The sequence below is a fragment of the Plectropomus leopardus genome, chromosome 13, assembly GCF_008729295.1.
Source record: "Plectropomus leopardus isolate mb chromosome 13, YSFRI_Pleo_2.0, whole genome shotgun sequence".
Lineage (NCBI taxonomy): Eukaryota > Metazoa > Chordata > Actinopteri > Perciformes > Serranidae > Plectropomus > Plectropomus leopardus.
Window position 1 is genome coordinate 15368995 of NC_056475.1, and position 22482 is coordinate 15391476.

Sequence of the window (22482 nt, forward strand, 5' to 3'; positions counted from 1 at the left end):
AGGGTTAAACATCCACAACTGTAGTTCTCCCCAGTCTGCAAGTACCAGTGGGTGCTTTTGTCCCTCCCGCCTCAGGGGGCAGTAATAAGCCCATTACAGCTTGGTGCACCAGAAGGAGGCAAAGAAGATGGCACTCACAAACACAAAAGCAACAGAGAATGTCAGGTCCATACTTGTATTTGGGGCTTCTACTAGAACATATTTACATGCTCTGATGGTTAAAAAACACTGTTTTCCTCATACTGTCTATGCTGGAACACCTGTACTCACCATCTGTCTAAAATGCTCCTTTTGAGCACCTGTCTCTTTTAAACCCTCCTTCCAAAAAAGGCAATTCTGCTATGATAGGTCAAAGTTTATGTCTTTCACACCTCTGTGTGTCTGCACTATCATTGCAACCAGGGAATGGCTTTAACGGCTAATAACATCGCTTTCTACCATGAAAAAAAAAAACAATTAAAGCTAATAAACCAAAATCTTTACAATTAGACATGTCTCAGCAGAAATATGTTTCAAAATTGGTGAGAAATGAACAACATCTGCAGCTCAAATTACATATTTCCCTGATGATAGCACATACATGTTGTCTGAAGTCTGAAGTTCTTGCTCACAGGGATTACTTTTACATATGCTGACCTCATTATTTAGCTGTGTCTTTGTCATTTCATGACATTTCTTTATTCTTTGTCCTTGAGTGGAAATATAAAGGAAAACAATCTTGTGGCTCAATACAATACTAATGGACAAACAGATAAACAATATTTTCTGCAGTATAATAGCAAAGATAATGTATCCCCATTTCTTATCCGGGAGGAAAGCACTGGATCCCAGAGCACTGTCAGTCCTGATAATGAGTGATTCTTGGTCATGTGTGAGTAATAAAACCCAGCACACTGTTTATTTCCTCAACCTGACCTCTTTTCGGAGCACACATAACTAGGATTATTACACCGACCGCAGTGATTGTTTACAGAGGTCTCTGCTTTTAACACATGCCATATAAAGTAACTCTTATGAACTTGTGTGTTTGTGTGTGATTGACACAAACAGCTTTAATGCAGGAATTGTGTGAGAGGAAAACAGTCCATTAATCATATTTTTCTGCAATGTCAGAACCAGTTTTGTCACATTTTCAAGTACCTCTTTTTGCCCTCCTTTTCCTCTTTTTTCCTCTTATCTCTTTTTTTCTTTGACTCCATTTTAATCTCTCTCTCTGTCTCTCTCTCTCTCTCTCTCTCAGTCTCTCCCCCCTCCGGTCTTCCCATGGGCCCACAGGAGATGATAAGGTGATGTCATACCTCCGCTTCCTGGGGATGTGAGTAACTGTACACTGTGTGCCTTGGGCCATGGCACGGAGTGTGTTTTTGTGAGTGTGAGTAGCAAGTGGTTTGTGTTTTTGAATGAGAGGGAGACAAACAGAGAGAGTGTGTGTTAAAATGACTGAAAAAGCTGCTTGGGAAAAAATATGGAAAGTTTTATAGCACTTGATTAAATCAGGGAAACATCTTAATCAATGTTTATTTGACGCAAAAGATGGGACCAAAAACCACACTTTTGTATCTGTTATAATGAATATTTTTATCTTAGCAATGGATACAATGACAATTAGTTGTGAAAAGGACTCATATGTGCAGTTCCCTCTTTTGAAACATTTAAGTGTCTTAGAGGTTTTCTTTTGTTTTTTGGGGGGGGTCTGCTGCTTTACATTTTGGCTCAGTCTCATCAGCATTGCTCTCAGAAACAGCATGCAGCAGTTTTCGACTAAAAAATGCTCTAAAACTAACTGTAAACTACCTGCCCACTACCAAAAAACATACAAAACTGATAGAAAGTTGGCAACAAACATTTGAACTGTGGAGCATTTAGCAGCTAAGCCAGATATTTCCCTCAAGAGTTGGTAGAAAAAGCTCAAAGGAGAGTGAAATGGACCTAACTTCAATTAGTCATCTCAAAATCGTATTTTCTTAGGCTTTGAAAATGGAAGTTTTCAATTTCATAAATAATGACTTCACAGTTTTTGGATACCGCTGCAAAAAACAATTCTACAAACTCCTGAACTGAGTAGTGTTTCCCTTTAAACGGAACCTGTGGGAACTAGATTGAACATTTCGTCTCTTATCTGTGGCCTTGTGTGCTTCTATTTGTGTGCTCTGAGCGCTCTCATTTGTGAGAGGTGAATTCAGGCCATCAGAATAAACTCAGGTTACCTATTGATCTCAGAACTGAGTAAATGCAAAACACTTCACATTCATGTCAACATTACACTGAAATCTACTGTGAGCTTTACTGAGGTTGGAACTAAAACTTTGCCGTCTCAGTTTATGTTTGATACTTTGCTAGAACTTACAGAAGCAAATTAAGATCAATAGCTACTTCAACAAAATGATTTCAAATGCTTACCTCCACATTGAAACTGTCTCTTTTTATCTTTTTTTGGTCATTTTTTGTGTAATGCAAACTTGGCTTTTGCTATCAGTCCTGACAATGGCAAAAAAACCTTCGGCAGTGGCGGCCTTATGCATCTTCGCTGTGGTTGACTCTGAAGTCAGTGTCCCATAAGCATTTTTGAAACTCAAAAGTAAGAAGAAAATATTATTTACATTGACTGATTACAAGTTATGTGCCATTTTAAGGTCTCTGTTAATTCATTTTCAGTTGTTTTAAATGGAAAAAATATTTCACATTTTAGACAGTTTTAGACTGGCTTCTGGATGGTAGAAAATCAATCAAAAACATACGGTATGGCTTTTCAATGAAACAGTTTGGTGAATTAATATTAAGTTGTATTACTGATCTATTTTTATTAGAAGACTTCCAGATTGCACATATGTGAATAGTTGTTACTGTCTGATTTTATATTCAAAATAATTTGAGTAATATGTAGCAATGGACCAGTAGCTCTAAAATGCTGTCAGCAAATATAAAGCCACTTTTGAAAATGATCTATAAGCAGCTGTGTGTTCCTAAGTGCTTCAAATGAAACACAGTTCAGTCCTGTTCATCTTGTGTTGTTGGACAGCTGACTAACCCGCCCACTGTTATGTTACAGTAACAGACGCACTATTTTGAGCGAGAAGTTCTTGGCATTCATTTTTAGCAAAATTATACAGACGACGTCTCAGGGAGGGGAGCAGAGAGAGCGGGCCGGAACAGAGGGAGTCTGAAAATAACTAAAGGACTGGAAAAAGAGAGAGACCCACCTCCTGTTGTCCCTTTAAGACCTGCCTGTGCCCTGAGCCCGGGGCAGGTGTATGCTGGACGGCAGCATAAGGCTGTAAAACAATGTTGAGGGCGTGCTTGAAGCAGTTCCCTTATAAATCAAACATAAAACCATGCTGGCACTGCAGTCCATCTGAGCCCAGGAGCAGCACTTTGAACCGCAATCACGTGGAGCTTTCACCTCAAACGAGAGCAGAGATGTGTTCAGCTCCGATGGTGCACTTTAAAGAAAATCACCATATTGTTTTCACCCTTTAACTCCTGTGTTGACCTCAGTTTTCTTGTGCTGCATTCAGAAGATGCCTTTCACAAGCATTTTAATCCCTGAAACCCGAGAAAATTTGTTTAATGTCTTTTTTTTTTAAAAAAGGGAAAGAAATAATGAGCAGTTTAGTCAGACAAGTTCCACAAATGCAAGATATTAGTAGATTTTAAATATTTTTAAAAAGCTTGGGGGAAAAAGAAAAAAAAAAGAAAAAAGCTATTGAAAAAATATATTTATGGCTAAATATCATGATTTGATTTTTAAAGCACTTTTCCAGGTCATTTACTTTTTTTTTTGTTTTTTTTTATTTATCCAAGAAGCTCTTGATGCAGTACATGCATGAACAGAGACATCCTGAAAACTTAAAGTAACAGAACAAGGATTCAGCCTTATATAGTGTATTCCACACATCATACAGATCTCTTTAATATTGAAGTCTGAACATCCACACCTAACCTTCAGACACTCTGGAGCCTCCTCACATGTCTGCATGCAGACAGTGAAGGACCCTGAAGCCTCCGAAAATATGTTGACCTGACCATGATGTATCATGCATTCATACAATTACTATTATTATACGTGATGATATTCACATACTTGCATACTGAATAATTTTTTCATGACACATGGATAAGTTATATACATGTTATGTAGTCGATATGTTGTAATGGCACAAACTTGAAATGCTTCAAAACACCTACAATTGGACCCTAAAAAGCCAAGTGGAACACATTGATGCATCGCTACAGAAACACCCACAATTGGAGAGTAAACACAGCAAAGACTTGCTAAAACACAATCTGTTTTGCTGTTTTGTTGATCTGCAACATTGGTCTGCAGCTTTATCAGCTATCTCGCCTAGTGACACACCATCTACTGTCCCTTCTACCTCCAACACGTTCTAATCCCAAATTGTCACATATTGCAGCTTTGTCAGTGGACTTCTGTATCTACTTGTTACCTTTTAGCTATCCTTCTATGTCTGCTCTTTACGTTCCTGGATGCTGCTACCATGATGTCAACAAAAGCACATGGTGGGATGACACTGCACGTGGTTATGTTTACACAACAAATGCACATGGCAGCCAATGCTAGGACATCAACAAACGCACAAGCTGTCACAGATGGTTAGGATTAGGGGAAGGAGGCACATGGGTAGGTGTAGAAAAAAACCCCATCACAGTCTCACAGGAAGCAAACCCCAGTTTCCCGCATCAAAGTCCGGGGTTTGTTCGAACCATCCACCTCACCTCCTGCCTACATTATGGGTGCTCTCAAGCATCATTGCCGGCAGTGTTTCAACCTGACGCCGTCCTGCCGCGTTTCATATGCACATGACAGGTTCCGTCTCGCCACGTCTTAAGTTGTTCCGCTTGTGCGTGTAATTGGCAGATGCAGCAGCTGCTGTCCAGCAAACTGCCGGTGTATAATAACGCCCCAGCCCATTGTGTTCAACCAGTGGCGTTCCATGCACACATGAAAGGTGCCTTTTGGCATCACATTTATACCTCAAAAACACTGACAAAGCTGCGCTGTTTAATGAGTTTGGAATGACAACAAGCTGTCACCTCTGGATGACAACGTAACTTTGGAAATGCTGATATGATACGTATGAAATGTGCAAGTGTAACATAAAAGAATAGTAAAATGTCAAATGAAACCACCCACATTATGTTCTTAGCAGCTATATGGGGAACATTTTTCAAGAATGAATCTGCAAAGTTGCAATATGCACATTGTCAACATACTTTATTTGTTTTCCTTTTGTAGCAACTAAAGCATTATCAAAATATTTTTGTTAAAAGCCACAATTTTCCCACACCAAGTTGTTCCTGTAGCCCAAAACCGGGCAACACATTAGGACATGAACCCCGGCCTCTTGAGTCAAAATGCTTTATACATCCACCATCCAGTCTTTCCACCGCCCTGTGAGTTTTCCGTGGTACGTAGCACTTCCTGTATGGGTAAAACAGTCGCCAGTCAATGTAATTCATGGAGCAATTACGCTTCCTCCTTAAAATGTAACCAATTTAGTAGGATATAAATGGAATTCTTAGGAAACAGGGTTGGACCAGCAATTATTTGGGCATTATAACGTGAAAGTGGAGGTCAATCTGCTGGTGTAGAAAGACTCGTAAACAACAGTTTGGTCTTCATCAACAACGACATGACCCTAGTGTTGATCAGCAATATTGCAGTAAGAATTCTTGCCTTTTCTCAAAAATTCTCTTCTTCTCTTTTCTTCTATCATCATTTATCTCTCCATTCCTTTCCTTTCCCTCTTCTGTCCTATTTGCTCACCTTTCCAATAGTCCCTGCTCTTCCCCCTCCACCACCTCCTCACCTTCTGAGGTCAGCAGACAATGGGCCACTTCAAAAGGCCGGTTTGCTTTAGACATTCTTTCTGGAGAAGGAGAGAACAATTATAGCTTCTCCTCTGGTCTGGACACACACACAAAAAAGGGATGTTGCCTAAAAACAGAAAGGAAAGGAAGCGGGGACAGAATAAAATGGGGGTGTGAGTACGAAAGAAAGAAAGAGGGAGGAAGCCGCAGTATCCTGCAATGACATGGCCACAGCCACAACCAAACAGTATGTGATATCTGGGACATGTGGAATGTGAGGCATTTGCCATAAATGGGCCTCAATGTTTGTTTAGGGATCTATTTTTCCTTCAGTTAGACTTCTTTTTATTTTCATGTTCTGAATGACAGGAAAAGGAAAGGGAAGAGGAAGAGATAAGAGGTTAAACTTGGACGTTTCTTTCCCAGAAAGGAGACTGGGCAGCGACGCAGAGAGGAGTGGGTGTAATGGCTTTGCTTACGCATTCACTGCCAGAATAAGAATTATTCCATGACGACTTCCAGGGAAATGAAAAGAGGATACTGTAATGCCTTTTGCATCATGTCCTTGACACAAGTGCAGTCATGCCTCTTTTTGTAAGTGGAGTGGGCTTTTTGCTGCTGTTTGTACATGAATGTTTTGTGTTTTCACACCACTTATTTTAAGATTGATTTATTCAAAGAGCGTAAGACTAAATGTAAAAATAGATGGTAATACGATACAAGGGAGATTTATCATGACTGGCTTCCATGACAAAATGGCAGCTACAGCTTTGATGAAGCCATGAAGACATATAAAGAAATCAAATATAAAGTAAAGTGTCCACATTTGTAGTGTATTTGTTAAATTTTGTCAGACAATGTACAGGATAATTACTTTCAGCCCCCAAAACATTGATTTTATTTTCCCTTTTTACAAAAATCCTGGTCCCATTAGATTTAAGCACTAAGTAGTAATCATTAATATCATTATCATCATCATCATTTACTATAGAAGCAAATGAAAGACATGGGTATATGCTATATTTAATATTGAAATTTAAACACCACTGAATTCAAAGCATTGAAATAGTATACCTTAAAAAAACATTTCCTGATTTGCTGATTTAAAGTTCCAAAAGCTGAATTTGCTTTTGCAGTTTGTACAATGTACAATCTGAATGGATTTGATGTTGCTATTACAAGTTTTTCTTTTTTCAAGTTTTTCTTTACTTGAAGTTTTGGATCTGAATTTGACCAATTAGTTTGAGTCTCCTAAATCTTTTTTTCCTTCTTCTTTAATTTTAAAACTTGAATTTTTGAATCTGAGTTTGTAAATTCTGAAAAAAAACTGTGTAAAATTCAGTGGCAGAAATCAGCTTCTGAAAGTGCAAATCGAGAAATTTGACATTTTAATTTCAAAATGGATATTTCTGAAAAAAATAACTCAGATACATGGTTTTCAAAGTATATTTAATTGTTTTAAATTCAGCAATGTTTTCATTTCAATGATACATATTCAGTATCTATTAAAACTTGAATACTTGCATCTCTTGTTTACTTCTATAATTTACGGAATTGCCTGGAAAATCAATAGCTTCCTTTTGTTGGACGTCATGATATTGTGCCTAACGTTTTGGTTTCTATTTTGATGTTATAATGGGAAAGAAGTGAGTAATACTTTTGGACAACACAGTACAATGGAACAGTAGGCCCTTCCTTTCCATCTGAATGTCATCAGGAAGTTAAAAACGTCACAGATACTTTGAAAGACGCACTAAGAAAAGGTCTTTTTTTTTTTTACCAAATAGGACCAGAGCTCAGTATCCCATAGGATGCTGAGTAATATGGGAGATATCAAGACACATATTGCGCACAAAGAGTCGTACAAACTAATATCCTGATTTTCATCATATGGTGTTTCTGTATATGCACGAATGAGTGTGTTAAAATCATCTCTGGTATCAGGTCAGTGTCAGCAGTGTAAATTCCCAGGATGTTAAAAAGATAAAATGAGCAGTAAGAGGTATGACGTCACTGCTAAATATTCCATTCAGGATATTTTTGACCATCACAGGCGTCATTGCTGCAGTTGGTCTCCATGTGTGAGAGTGTATTTGTGTATGTGAGACATCACAGCTGAGAAGACAGGCCAGTTTCCGGTCTCAACAAGGTGTGTGAATGTGTGTGTGTGTGTGTGTGTGTGTGTGTGTGTGTGTGTGTGTGTGTGTGTCTACTCAACTAAGACAATGGATGACAATTCTACCATATTTGCGGAAGCACAAGCAGTGATTTAGAGAGTCAGACTCAAAACGTGTGAGACACTGGTGTGAAGACTGTGTGTGCGTAAGATTGTGTGTGTGTGTGTGTTCAACTTGTACTGAGTGGGCATAGGGGAAATAATCACCCCATCTATTATATTTGACCTCTCAGACTTTTAAGGACATTTGTAGGATCATTTCAAAATGTTTTGAAGTGTAGAGGTTGACAATGAGGTCTATCTGGGGACACTTATCTCCACATAAACCCTATAGCCTAACACATTTTGCGACTCTTTCCCCAGAGTTAGATGTGAGGATTGATACCACTCTCATGTCTGTATATTAATTATAAACCAGTTAGCATGTCTTAGCATAAAGACTACAACCACAATAAGACATTCTGGTTGTAATATGGGCGGTGGCCCTTCTGTGCGGAGTTTGCATGTTCTCCCTGTGTCTGCGGCTTCCTCCCACATTCCAAAGACATGCAGGTCAGGTTAATTGGTGACTCTAAATTGCCCATAGGTGTGAATGCGAGTGTGACTGGTTGTCTGTTTCTATATGTCAGCCCTGCGATAGTCTGACGACCTGTCCAGGGTTTACCCCGCCTCTCACCCAATGACAGCTAGGATAGGCATCAGCCGACCCCCCCCCGACCCTTACAAGGACAAGCGGCTACGGGCAATGAATGAATAATTTTAATATGGATAACTTTTGCCACGGTTACATGTTCTAGCTCACCTCCAGGTTTTGGGACTCATTACTGGGACACTCTAAACCTTTTGTGAGTTCATCCTTCTTGTGTAAATACTCCTTTCCTGTTGCCATTGCCTCCTCCGGCGCTGGATAATGCTCTTGGTGCTGCTCTAATATGTCACCATATTTGCAAAGACTCACAATTTATGTTTTCAGCAGCCTTGACTGACGTGTTACTTTCAGTAACAACTTCCAAGCACAGAAACCTTTGGTCTTTCTTTTAACTATTATTGTGCTTTCTTCATAGTAAACGGTGCTAAGAAGCTTGTGTGGACGGAAATGCTGTTTTTATGTGAACATAGTGTGATGTAGCTCAAGCAGGGGAGAATGGCTAACCTGGCTTTGCACAAAGATAAAAAAAAAAAAAATCCACTGATCAGCAGCTCTCTACAGCTTAACACATTAGTGGTAGTCAAAATAGTTGCTGGACCTGATCAATAAACCTTTCATTGCATTGGCCCCTTTATGTCCGCCCGCTACCTCCTGCACACTTTAATGGAAACAATCAGGGTGAAATTACTGAAAAAAATGACTCTTACCATGCCACTGGCATACCCACTACTTCAGTTACAAGCACACTGCTGCCTGTCAGTAAGTGGATAAAGCATCTAATGTGGCAGCTCTGATGAACTCAACCCTTAAGCACATTGGAGACTTAAAGCTGCGCTGAACAAGCGTTGAGTCGCTTTTGGCTCATTGTTTTGTTTTGCTTTGTTTCGCCAAAACAGTGCAGCAGCTCTCAGCTTTCAGACATGCAAGCCGGTCACATGCCACCGTGAAATAGCAGAGAGACGACCTAAATGAGTGCCATGTGAAGAAGGTCAAACGTGTAGCACGCATAAATCTCTCAGGCCTCTTGATTTTTTTTTTTTTTTTTCCATTGAAAACTCCTCTTCTCCTTATATCAGCCCAGGGATGACTGTGTCAGTTTTCCTTCACTGTATTCTGTAGCTAAATCCTAAAGGATCCACTGGTTGACAAATGCCATTCGCTCCCACTCTGAGGGAAAGCTGCATGTTTGGAGCCCCCGCAGAATGTGTCTATCCAGCACAAATCGTCTATTAGGAAAACAGTTGCTGTAAGGCCAACCACAAGCATCCGGGCAATTCTCTGGGTTGTCAGAATGCTCCCTCTCGCTTTCTCTGTCCCCCTATTTTCTCCCCCTATCCCTCCCTTACTCCCCTCTCGTCTCGGAGAGCAGTAGCAGATGGGGAGACCGGTGTCAGCATTTCCAGTTGGATCAGCTGACGGATATGCATCCCCTGTTTCCTTTCCTGTCAGTGTGTGTGTGTGTGTGTGTGTGTGTGTGTGTGTGTGTGTGTGTGTGTGAGTGGCTGCTTGTGTGGAGGAGAAAGGTGAAGGGAATAGCATGCATACAGTAATGTTGACAAAGCATCTCTGTTTTCATGATGAGGCCACCAGAACAGGATGAGAGTGAAGGAGGAGCACAGAGGGGCAGGGGAGAGCAACCACAGGGGTTCACTGTCCAAAGAAATAGGTCATTATTTGGAAGATTTTGCCTGGTAGTGGGTCTCCTATTGGAGGAGATTTATTTAAAGAAAGCATTTAAACGCTTTAAAAAAAGCACTGCACACTTTATCTGAACCCTTTAAAACCTGAGCAAATTGGCTAGATTTCTTTCAAAAACATTGGAAGAAGGCAGTGAGCAACTTAACAACAAATAGCCCAAAAATTAGCAAGAAATAAGTCAAAATTTACAAGAAAGTTACCTGAAAATAAGCAAAAAATAACAGTAAAAAAGCTAAAAATAAAAAGAGAAAAACGCCCTAAAAACAGTCCAGAAAATTAAAAAAAATATATGTATATTTATTCTGTAACATAATTTGAAACAAATAATTCTAATGATCACAAAATAGTTTTCTGGACATTTTTCCAAACTTTTTTGATGATTTTCCAATAATTCTCCCCCCATTTTTTAAAGCTTATTTTCAGGTAATTTCTTTCGTCACCTTGTACTAATATCTTGCAATTTGTTAAAGAAGTATTGCAAGCTATATCTTAATATCTTTTTGTTGAAAATGAAGGCAAGGGGCAGTTTTGTACTTGATTTTTAACTAGTAGTTTGTGTTGAAAACCAGCTGAGTTGTGAATAGAAGGTTCACGTACTTGTTCATGTACTACACATGCTACTGGAGGATTCAGCTATAGGGCATGCAAGAGAAGACGGACTATATAGAATTTCCACATTTACGTGTTGTAAACAATAAACATGGTGACACGCAGGGGTGGAGCACTAAATTCTTAGCACTGTGCATGAGCATTCTCTGTGGGCCCCCCGGCCTTCCTCTCTTGATCCATGTTTCTCTCACGCAGCTTTTATTTTTATTTATTTTTTTATTGTACAGTCAGTTTGCTTTCTCTCCCTTCTTTCTTTCTTTTCTTTTTGGAAACATGATTTATCTTTCTTGGGGAAAGGCATGACAATGCGTGTTGGTGCTCCAGAAGCAAGAGCAGTCATTCACTTGGCTCTAGCTGCTAGAGATAAATCGTGATGCACAGAATGACTAAACTATTTTTTACGCCTTTAAGGGGTGAGAGGGGCTTCCAAGAGCTTTCTCTATCTATTTATAGTGAGTTCAGTTTTTCATTGTATTTATCAAGTCAATTTTAATTTAGGTGTTGCACTAATTATTTGGAATTTAAAAAACTGCAAACAAAACCAAAGTTTTCATGCCAGGCTTTTCGAGGGCTCCCCTCTCGTTGGAGCTCTGGCTAATCAGTCCCACTTTTTTGCCCAATACAAAGCCGCTGGCGACAACTGAGGAGGTTACTAAATTATCAATTCTAAGATTACAGCAGGACAAGCGTCGGCGGTGACAGCAGCGTCAGTGGCATCAGTGTAGATCAAAGATTTGTCACCATGCAGCTGCAATGACACATCATACAGATGCGGGTAATTGCTAAATCCTACACTGCCCCTACTGTTCATGTGAATATTGCATCTTGTAGATGTGTAGCATTAATTTCTGAGGAAGTACACAACCAATGCTCCAAATAGAAGTATAATAATGTTAGTCAGCTGACACGTGCACACAAATGTGTAGTTAATGGCAGGTAAATCTGCTACTTAAGATATTCTAATCAGCTTCTGTCTAATCGTGCATTTTCAAAAGTCACTGGAGTTCCCCAACAAAGGTCCAGGGTCTTTAGGAGACTTAAAATGAGGGAATGTCTCTAATGAAAGGATTGAAAATTTCGAAAGAAAGTTGATCCTATATTGATATGTGTAGGTGAATAAGAAAATATTTACTGGAGATTTAAGGGGATAAAACATTAGAGAGAGAGACAGAAGCAATGAGCAGAGAAAACAATGAGGAAAAAGCAAAAAGAACGAGACGGAGGTTAAAGGAGGCTGGAAATTGAGAGACAGGCAGGAAGGGAGCATAAAGAAAGACGAAATTGAGGAAAGAGAGAGGAGTAACAGATGAGAGAATGTGTCCCAGATCCAGGGTGTGTATGCGTGTATGCGTGTGTATGCGTGTGTGTGTGTGTGTGTGTGTGTGTTTGCGTTTGCTAGTGGTTTGTGTTGCAGGGATCTTGGCTGCTGTCAGGCTAGGGGACTCCCAGAGGAAGCCAGTCCTTGTTCAGTTTACAGTGAATGATTCCCTTCCTGCCCTGCACAGCCCTGCAGGCCAATGGCCAACCAGGTTTGTGTGTGTGTGTGTGTGTGTGTGTGTGTGTGTGTGTGTGTGTGTGTGTGTGTGTGTGTGTTTGTGTTTGTGTTTGGGTGCTCTGCAACTTCATAGGGTGGCCTGGTGGAAAGAAGGAGAGAGACTGTCCTGTAAATGAGAAGTCACAGGTTGCGTAATACTCAGTGTTTGTCCACTAACAGCCATGTGTCCGGTCAGTGTCCTGCTGTAAGACAGGCCTACCTTTTTCTGCAGACCAAATGGTTTTTGGATGAGAGGACTTTTTTTTCTGCTTGTTTTTATTTGTTCACCCATACCGCTTTTCCACCAACACGGAATGGGTTACGTTCCGGTTCCTACTCATAATTTTGAACCATTAAGATCATTTAGACCAAAAATAAATTGCCTCAGAACATGAAAAGTTGGCTCCCAGCTGCATCCAAAAAATAGCAGGTTTTCCTTGACCTGAAGTGCAAACTGTAATGACATCAACAGGCTCGTCATATTCTGCAGGCTGGAAAGAGAGGATGGAGAAGGCAACAATAGAGACGTTTAGTGAAAAAAAAAAAAGAATTTGCAGTGGTTATATTAATTAACCAGTGATTTGAATGATTGAAGATCTGGTATTGATCTGGTGGAAAAGGGATATCGTTGGTTTTGTCTTAAACTTTAATTCTGTCACTTTTATTTTTTTATTCCAAAAGGTTGGAATTGTTGGTTTGTTAAAATGAATGACAGAAAAAGAAAAAGAAAGTATTGGAAAACGGTATTTTAAGCTGATTATACAGAAGGTCAGTGGTGGGAGAAGTCCTCATAACTTTTACAGAAGTCCTGCATTGATATCTTTACCTGAGTATAATAAAGAAGAATTATCCACAAGTTATATTAAAGGTATCACACTAAAAAGTAGTAATTATGATAAATGCCTCCTTACAGAGTTTTATATACACAAAAGTACTTTTGGATTATGCAAAATACAAATAACTACTAACTATAGCTGTCAAATAAACAAAATGGAGTAAGCAGCACATTATTTTCCTCAGAAATCACAAACTCATATATATTATACATAACATATACAAAATAGATATACTGTAATACTTTAGCTGACACAGCTGCAGGTCCAGTAGTCCAGTAGTGCTGATACTTCACTGATGATGGAGAATGTTAAATTAAACATGTCAACAGAGAATTCATTGAAATATATCAGAAAAACAAATCAGGGGAAGGAATGGAGGATAATTCTCCCATTTACTGAGGGTCATCACAAAGAAATTAAATTAAACTGGAAATTGCAAAACAATTGCCCAATTTGAAATAATAATTTATCACACTCTTGGAAAAGTAATAATCCTACTGTAATGTTTCCTGCCAACTCGGTTTAAATCCCACAATAATATGGAACTTGTTGGAGCCATGAATCAGCTCCAGTCCTCCCAAACATCTTAAACCACGTTCCAGTGTTTCCTCCAGGATCTTTTTCCTGGCACTGCGGCCTCCGAAACAGCGTTTCAGGCCATGTTCTGTTTCAGCCGTTACACATTAAGTGTGGATTACATGAAGAATGCCATTGCTTCCAAAAATGTGGTGAAAATACTTGATCGGGGTGAATGGAGGTCTCTCTCTGCGCTGGGCTGGTGTCATCTGTCACAAATTTATAACTGGAAAGCTGCAAGTCTTCACTAAAACTGGTGCAAATTGGGATTTTCTTAAGGGACATAGATACATTAACTTGGGTGACATCTTCACAGAAAGAGTCCTTAAGATTGCATTAATACTTTTTAAATGCTGAAGTAATTCAAAAATTGCACAAGGATCTGTGAAATACAGGAAGTTGGCACTGAATGTTTGGTTAGATTCTTTGTCCAGTTTCTTTCGTCTGATTTAAATCACATTTCTATCAATGTTATACTGTATTTTGTTTAGGATTCAGACTTTGTACGGCTGCCTGAGCTAAGATGAAAGTCAAGTTTTGATTTATTTGGTTAAAAAAAAAGTTTGTTGTAAAATGTGTTTATTTAAAAAAAAAATGTTTTAAAAAAGCTTAAAAAAACTTTAAATTAGACTTTTCCCCTACCAAAAATAAATCACATTGTCTTGGTAATTAATCTTCAGATATTTTAATTTAAATGACATTTTCTTTATTTAATGATGGAGAGTTTGCTGCATATGCGTTCCCTGAACTCTCGTAACCTTTATACAGGACCTACAGCTGGATAAACACATGCTATTGGCAGCAACTGTGTGGTTTCTTAGATTTACCTATTTTCATTCATGATTTATTTTTACTGGAATTCGGCAAGACCCATGTGTGTAATGATAATAAACGGAGACCTCTAAAGCCCTCAGTGCATGTACAAAACACACCGACTCTAAAGCAATGCTGCCATCCCGTGGCCGATCATTATTACGTCTAATGTTTTTGTCATAAGGAGGAATGTGTCTCTGGTAAACACCTGTAAGTGTGATTTGTTAAAAAAAAAACACATGTTGACATGAAGTGCAAGAAGCAGATGCTCTCTCTCTCTCTCTCACACACACACACACACACACACACACACACACACACACACACACACACGCATGCACATACAGCAAGCTGATAAGCAACAGATGCAATGGACACTGGACATAACATGCTCCTTTTAAAGATGTACAGTTTTATTCATGTCTGCATTTTAGGTAGAACAATAACCATAGGTACAGTGATCATACTTTTTTTATGGATAATAAAGCAGATTTCATACATTTAAGTGCACTTAAAACAATATGTTTTACTTTAAAAAAAGGTTACCTTCTTCACAATGCATGTATATATTATTATTTAGAAAATGTCCATTACAAAGTTCAGCAAAATTTTATTTTGTTAGCAATAAAACTTTGTAAATAAATATGCACAATAGTTATCTAACCAAGTATAATATTACAGTAAAATGTGTTTTAAAAAAATACAAGAAGAATACATGTTTACAGGAAGAATTGTTGGGCCCTAAAACCATACTTAATGAATAGAAACTTTCTGTGACTTCCATGGTCCAGGACAGAAAGGTCAATATTTGGTCCATCTCTGCTTTCTTATTACCAAAATCACATAATCCACACTCCAGCATTTGGTGTTACCATGATATTAAATATTCTTTGTTTCCTCCTTTTCTTAAACATACAGCTCAATAATAACTTAATGGCTGATTACTGAAACAGTTTTCACATCAGCCTCAGCTGACCGAGGCACTTAACAGCAATATTACTATAGAGTCATACAGTGTGTCACTCTTGTCATGTCTAAATGTATCATAAACAAGGGTGCTGTTCTCAAGAGTTAAGATTATGTTTTGTCAACTTTGTCAGCTGAGCAAAAATATAAACTTAAAGGGACAGTTCACCCCGAGTCAAAAATACATATTGTCCTCTTACCTTTAGTGCTGTTTATCAGTCTAGATTGTTTTGGTGTACATTGCCAAGTGTATATCAGATATCAGCTGTAGAGATGTCTGCCTTCTCGCCAACATAATGGTACTAGATGGCACTCAGCTTGTGGTGCTTAAAATGCCAAAATAAAAGAAGAAAAAAGCATTTTTAAAAATTCAACAGCAATGTCTTTTTTCAGAAATTATGGCATAGTTACTCAAGGTAATCCACAGACCCTGTTGTGAGCTGATTCATGTAGGAACTATATTCTTTTTTTTTTTTTTTTTTTTTACCAAATTTCACCCTCCAATTGTATCACTGCGCAGAAGTAAGCGTATATCTACTGCTAGCTCATCTAGCACCACTGAGTTCAGCTGAGGAGAACGCCATTAATGTTTACTTCGTGCATTGTCATGAGCCTCTCATCCATGAATAGATGCACGCTTCCTTCTACAGGATGATATGACTGGCAGTTGTAATTTGGTTGAAAGAATATATTCCCTACATGAAACTGCTCACATAAAGGTCTGTGTATTATCTTGAGTGGCCGCATCATGATGTCTTGAAAGAGACATTGCTGCTGATTTTTTAAATAGATAAATAGCACTACAGGTAAGAGGGAAACTATGTAGTTTTGATATGGGGGTGAACTGTACCTTTAAAGTAAACTTTAAAACTTGTTATTATAAAATGACCCTTTAAATACCGCATAGATCACAAGTTGTTAAAGAAACAGGCATCAAACAGGTTTGAGCAAATTAAAAGTAGTTAATAGTAATTCAGAAGTCAGCAAACACCCTACCAAAGTACTGTTAAGCAAGGCAGTGAAATACTTATATTACTACTGTACTATTAGTCACATCACTGTAGATTTTGTTTGCTCAAGTTTAAATTCAATGCCAGATGGTCGACTCTTTTATGTTTACTGCCTTGTTGATTTCCTTTGTGCCAGACGTGATCAATTGTGAAACTATTTCTGTGTAAAAGCGGCCCGTTGCTGTGTTCCAGCAGTGGTATTTCATACTTGGGTTCAAAGTGAACACCCATCTCTCACGGCTGACACGCACTGATACCGCACACATTTTCTGTCTGTAGTGAGAGGCTTTATATGTACATATAGACAAAGTATTGAAAATATCAACTCATATCTATCTGATGATCGTCTAAGCTGCTTTCATGAGCTGGAATTCTCTGCATAAACAAGAGGAAATAAACATTTAGGTTATTAACATTAAAACAGAGCTCAAACTAACTGTAAAAACAGAATTATGTGTTTGCCTCTGGCTCTTCCGCTCTAATTTTAAGTGACCTTTAAATTAGGTTCCTTGCCCGGTGTAAAAATGTGCCATTAATGTGCATTTAAAGACGTCAGTGAGCGTGTCCATGGTTCCTGGTGCCGTGTTGCTTTACATGTTGCCTGCAGGCCTTGGCAGGAAAAAGATGGCCTTCTGACCCTGGTGGGTGTCGGGTCCCGCTTTGGGTTGGCCGTTTCTCTTCAGCGCAACATACCAGTTGTACTTTTGAGAGCAATATGTGTTGTAGTGGTTTTCTTCATACTTCTCCAGGAAGTAACACTCATCGTTCAGTACTTGCTGAGACAAGAAAATGAAAGGGGGGAAGAAAAGAGTAGAGCAGAGAAGAGTTTGTTTTATTGCAAGTCCTCTAATTCTTTCTGTAAATTTGTTTGAAATGCACACAGCTACAAAACAGCAAACAATAGTGCTGAATAATAGCAATAAGAATCTACAAATCTGTAATTCGTTAATGCATACTCATTTGTAACAATGAAAAGTTGTTGTGCATGGTGATTTATGTGCTGGCACTATGATTTTCCATTGTTCTGTAGTTATGGAAATAACCAACTATTACAAAATTGTAGGAGTGACTTTAAACTTATGCTAAAAAATTAATCACTATCATGCGATTTGTTGAAAGTAGCCCCAATGAAAAACAGTTTGCCAGACTATTAGATATTTCCATTTAAAGTTAGGTTTACTTCACAGTGGAAGTAATTTTGTGACAAACTCCAAAAGGTAAAAACTCACTGATCCGTAGAGGCGTCCATTTTTGTTCATAGCCAGGTACCTCCCTGTCATCTCGCCTTTGATGACCACCACTCCCACACTCACAGCCTTCAGCCTGAGGATATCTGAAACACAAAAATATGACACTATTCAACGTAACACCATCGCTTGTCTTTTTTTGTTGTCTTTCCAAGAATCAAGTGGAAGATAAGCAGACTTAAACACACTTTAAACACAATTTATCTCCTGAAATGAATATTTGAACAGTATTTTTCAGGCTCTGTCATATGAATGTGTACACAGCGATTAAATATCTTGCTCAAGAGGACTTCAAACAGTTTGTTCAAGTAATTCTTAAATGCCCACACTCATGAGGCTTAATTATTTTCCCTTATTATTTCCCTATACAAAAATACCACTTTGATTTCCCAGAGTAACTTCTAACTAAAACATTTCAGTTTAAATCTTCTCTTTTGTTTATCACTATTTTAACGATTATAAAGCTTTTTAATCACCTTTAATTAAAGCTTTGAGTGTTCAAATAATACAAGAAACAGTAGATATGAGTTACATGTAGAGTTTCATTTTAATCTTTAACCCTGAGAAAATTGACTTGAATGGAAAGAAGGCTATAAGTAACAATGGAAGTAATTATATAAAAATAAGCAAGAAATTAGTAAAAAGTCCAAGAAAATTACCTGAAAATGAAGTGACAAAAATTAATTAAAACAAACAAAAAAGGTTAAAAGCAAAAGGAAAAAAACAGAACACAAAAAGGCAAACAAGACTTGGAAAAAGTCTGATGATGGTGATTATAAATATAGTTTTTCCATTGTAAAGTTTTTTTCTTAATGAAATAATTTTCTAGATCTACTTTTTTTTTTTTTTTTTGCAATTTTTTTGCAATTTGTGGAACTTTAATGACTCTGGCTTTTTTCCCCTCATGTTTTTGAAAGAAATTGCACCACTTTGCTCATGGTTTAAAGGTTTGATTATTGTGAAGGACATCTGAAAGCAGCACAAGGAAAATAAGTTAAAATAAAGTTTTAAAGGGTTAATGTTTCAACTCAAAGGATATTCTTTATATTTTATTTTGCTCTATCTGAAACACAACAACCAAACACATATCAAAAAGGAAGAAAAAGAGATTCCTTCTTCACCATAGGGGTCATTTTCCTGCCTGCCACCGCTCACAGTCCCATCTGGTAAAATCCTCAGGTGATATCCTCCGTTCTGGCTGTACAGTCTGGTCAGTGTCCTCTGCTCCTGCCTGGACAGGTCCAGAGACGTGGGTCCGAATGATAGCACTGTAATGTCTCCCTCAGACATCCTAAACAGAGTTTGAGGCTTGGACGAAGCAGAGTGATGTCCCTGTGTCTGCAACGACAGAGGAGATCCAGCGTGCTCACTGCTCATGTCACCTGGACTGTGTCTGAGACACGAGAGAAAACAGGAAGAGAAGGACAACGCCGCCTTCATGATGTGATTACGGGAAATGCTCAACTTCCCCGACTCCCTCAATCACTTTCTCCCTCTCTGTGTGTCTCTGTTTCTCTCCGTCAACCTTTTAAGGCGCTCACTCTCTCTCTCTCTCTCTCTTTTTTTTTTTTTTTTTATGAGAAGTGATGAAACTAGGCAGGGGATACGATCTGGATGAAGGCCAGGCCGAGCCGCCACATGATCAAACTTGTTTTTTGACTGAACATCTCTCAGATGCTTATCATTTCCAGATGGCAGTGATGTAACTTTCACCTGAAATCAGCAAGGCCAGACAACAAAATAAACAACACGTGGACACAACAAGGCAGAGAAAATTTGCGGTAATGGTTTTACTCCCCTGCTGGAAATGTTGCAAGTGCCTGCAACAGTCTATTAAGTGTATGCAGCAGTTAAAAGCATGGTAATCCACAAGTGATTATTAACTTCCCTGCATCCAGCCTGCCTTAGCCGACTATATTTTAACAATCAAACAGATTCTACAGCAGCCAAACACTTTTTATCTTTCCACTCAAGGAACAGGAATCCAGCCAGCTTTGTCTGTCTCACCCTTGGACTGTCTGCTTCCTCAAAAGCTTATCCAAAAAACAATCAAGCTCATTTTAAAGCCACAATGTCAGAGTAATCTCAGTATCCTGGAGGGTAGAGATCCCAGAGCAGCAGTGGCTGTCATAAAGTCTGTCTTGTCAAATGGAAAAGTAAAAGGGAAGAAGTGAAGGACTAAGCCAGGAGACAGTGGAACAGTACAACACTGGCTGATGTTATCATGTGTAGCCAGAGGTAGAGAACAACTGTAAGAGACCCACGCTAACCCACATCTGGAATGCCTTGGAAAAGCATAAGAAACAGAGAGAGGAAGAAGGAGAAGCGAAAGACAGAGCAGTGCAAAGCCACAAGAGGAATGTGCGGCCTACCCACTCACAGACGTTTTTTTCCTGGGAACAGGACCTGGGGAAGAATGCTGTGTTACGGGATATGAGAGGTTATGTTATGTCCACAGGGACCTTCGGACGGAGCTGCTGGTGGGAATGACGTCAAAAGTCCACTAAGTGACCGAGTCACAGTGCGGACGCGTGGGTGGATTGAACCTGTGTATATGTTTGGGTTGGGGTGAAGATAGTTGAAGTGGATGACATTAAGGCGAAAGTAGAGCAAAGTTCTGAGGGGGATGAAATGTTGTCGATTAACAGATATGTGTCAGAAAAAAAGGCATTAACAGATGTTGAACAAACCTGTGATTCTTAACATGCACACTTTAAAATTTGACAAGTTCATTTTACTTAAAAAAAAGAGCTTTCAGGACTGATTGCCTTGAAAAATGTCCATAAATAGTCTTAATTTAGGTTAACTTTATATCTTATTAAGTTTACTTGAAATGCAGTTATATTTACTTGGTATTGTGAAGTTGCTACGTAAACAGAAGTTTAATTCAATCAATCTTTCAAACTTCCAAGTTTTAGCAACTTCAGTAAACCAAGTTTGCTGTGCTATATATCCAGGTGAAGTCAATATTTGCATTGTCTTAAACATATTAAGAAAACAGAACTCACAGATTTTCTAAGTTTGCTATCACTTAATTTCACCTGTCACTTTTAAGGTGCAACGACTTCACAAATTTCAAGTAAACTTAACACTTAAATGCAAAGTAAACATAAATTCAGATTTCTAGTTATATTTACATATCTTATAAGGCAATCAGTTTCCAAGATTATTTTAAGTAAGATCAACTTGTCACATTTTATTGGGCACAAACACACACATCAGCTTAATTAATTGATTAAAAAAAAGTAAGATCAACTTGCTTTCATAACAGCATGTGTAATTAGTGAATCAGCAGACATGATTAACGCTCAAGTCTCCTCTGATCTAATGAGTGAGTCACCTACCTGTGAGAAAGTCATGTGGCAGCGCCCCTGATGAGCCAGCATGTCCTCTTTTCCTCTTTTTCACTGAGGTTTGGGTGAAACCAGCTCGTTTGTGCCAAACTTTCTTCCTCTTTTCCCCACCAGAGAAGTAACTGGACTTTTTATGTGTATTTGTACCCCCTCCTCACTTCACCACCCTTCCAGCAACGTCAGAGGACTCATTTTAACAGGCCAACGTCAGGACTAAAATTACCACACTATAATAGAGAGAGAGAGACTGAGACAGAGTGACGCAAGTGTCCAGGCGATGGTATCCAGCCAGAGCCTGGAAATGAGCAGGGCTGCCCGTCTGACTGAGCGCTGATACATTCTTACAGCGACGTCCTCCTGGAGACACTGGTGAGCAACACAATATAAACATTTAGAAAAGACACAAAGACGGTGACTTCAGTTTCCACAATTAATCTTACATAACGCCAGTACCAGTGCTCTGCTGCTTAGATGCTCAGCCCAGATGCCCAGTAGCAAATGGATTTACATTTGTATGGCGCCTTTCTAGTCTTCCGACCACTTTAAGTGCTTTTACACCACCTGTCATATTCACACGTTCACACGCATCTTCATAGACTGATGGCTGAGGCTATCATAGAAGGTGCCACCTGTTCACCTAAACATTCACATGCACTCACGCACCACTGGGTGGATTGGGAGCAATTTGAGGTTCTGTGTCTCAGAGGTAGAGCAGGTTGTCCTCTACTCAGAGGGTTGGCAGTTTGCTCCTCCAGTCAACATGTTGAAGTATCCTTGGGCAAGATACTGAACCCCAAATTGCAGCTGATATCTGTTCCACTGGTGTGTGAGTGCATGCAAGTGGTTAAAAACTGAGTAGCAGATGGCACCTTGTACAGCAGCTTTGGCCACCAGTTAATGATTGTGTGTGTGAGTGGGTGAATGTGACTTGTTGTGAGTGAAAGCGCTTTGAGTGGTCAAAAATTGACAAGAAAAGTGCAGGTCTATTTAGCATTTATTGGATGCTTTACATGCACACTAGGGCTAGAGGACTGAACAGCTAATCTTCCAATTATTGGACAACATGCTCTGCCATTGTAGCTCCAGTGGTGACTTGCTTCACTTTCCTACAAAGTTAAAACATACATGCACCAAAAAATACACTGACAGCAAATACTCCCACATACATTAAAGGTCCAGTGTGTAG

The 22482-nt window shown here is 38.9% G+C and overlaps 1 protein-coding gene across 3 annotated transcripts; it reads right to left on the minus strand.

Annotated features, from left to right (window-relative positions):
- Positions 1–16966: 16966 nt before the first annotated feature.
- Positions 16967–21419, minus strand: LOC121952412 (putative fibroblast growth factor 1). Of its 3 annotated transcripts, none has more exons than XM_042499075.1 (4): positions 21288–21419; positions 19065–19281; positions 17926–18029; positions 16967–17472 (listed from the first exon to the last, which is right to left on the minus strand). In XM_042499075.1, the coding sequence occupies exons 1-4, from the start codon at positions 21327–21329 to the stop codon at positions 17287–17289; spliced, it is 549 nt and encodes a 182-aa protein (XP_042355009.1). In that variant the 5' UTR covers positions 21330–21419; the 3' UTR covers positions 16967–17286. The 3 variants fall into 3 exon arrangements, with proteins under 3 accessions (XP_042355009.1, XP_042355010.1, XP_042355011.1); XM_042499076.1 differs by having other exon boundaries at positions 19065–19336; positions 21288–21382; XM_042499077.1 differs by lacking the exon at positions 21288–21419 and having other exon boundaries at positions 19065–20817.
- Positions 21420–22482: the final 1063 nt, after the last annotated feature.

Coding starts and splice junctions, on each gene's coding strand:
- LOC121952412 (XM_042499077.1), bottom strand. CDS start 19,383: ATGAAGGCGGCGTTGTCCTTCTCTTCCTGTTTTCTCTCGTGTCTCAGA. Junction 18,030..19,064: donor GCAGGAAAATGACCCCTATG/GTGAAGAAGGAA, acceptor TTTGTGTTTCAG/ATATCCTCAGGCTGAAGGCT. Junction 17,473..17,925: donor ATGGACGCCTCTACGGATCA/GTGAGTTTTTAC, acceptor TTCTTGTCTCAG/CAAGTACTGAACGATGAGTG.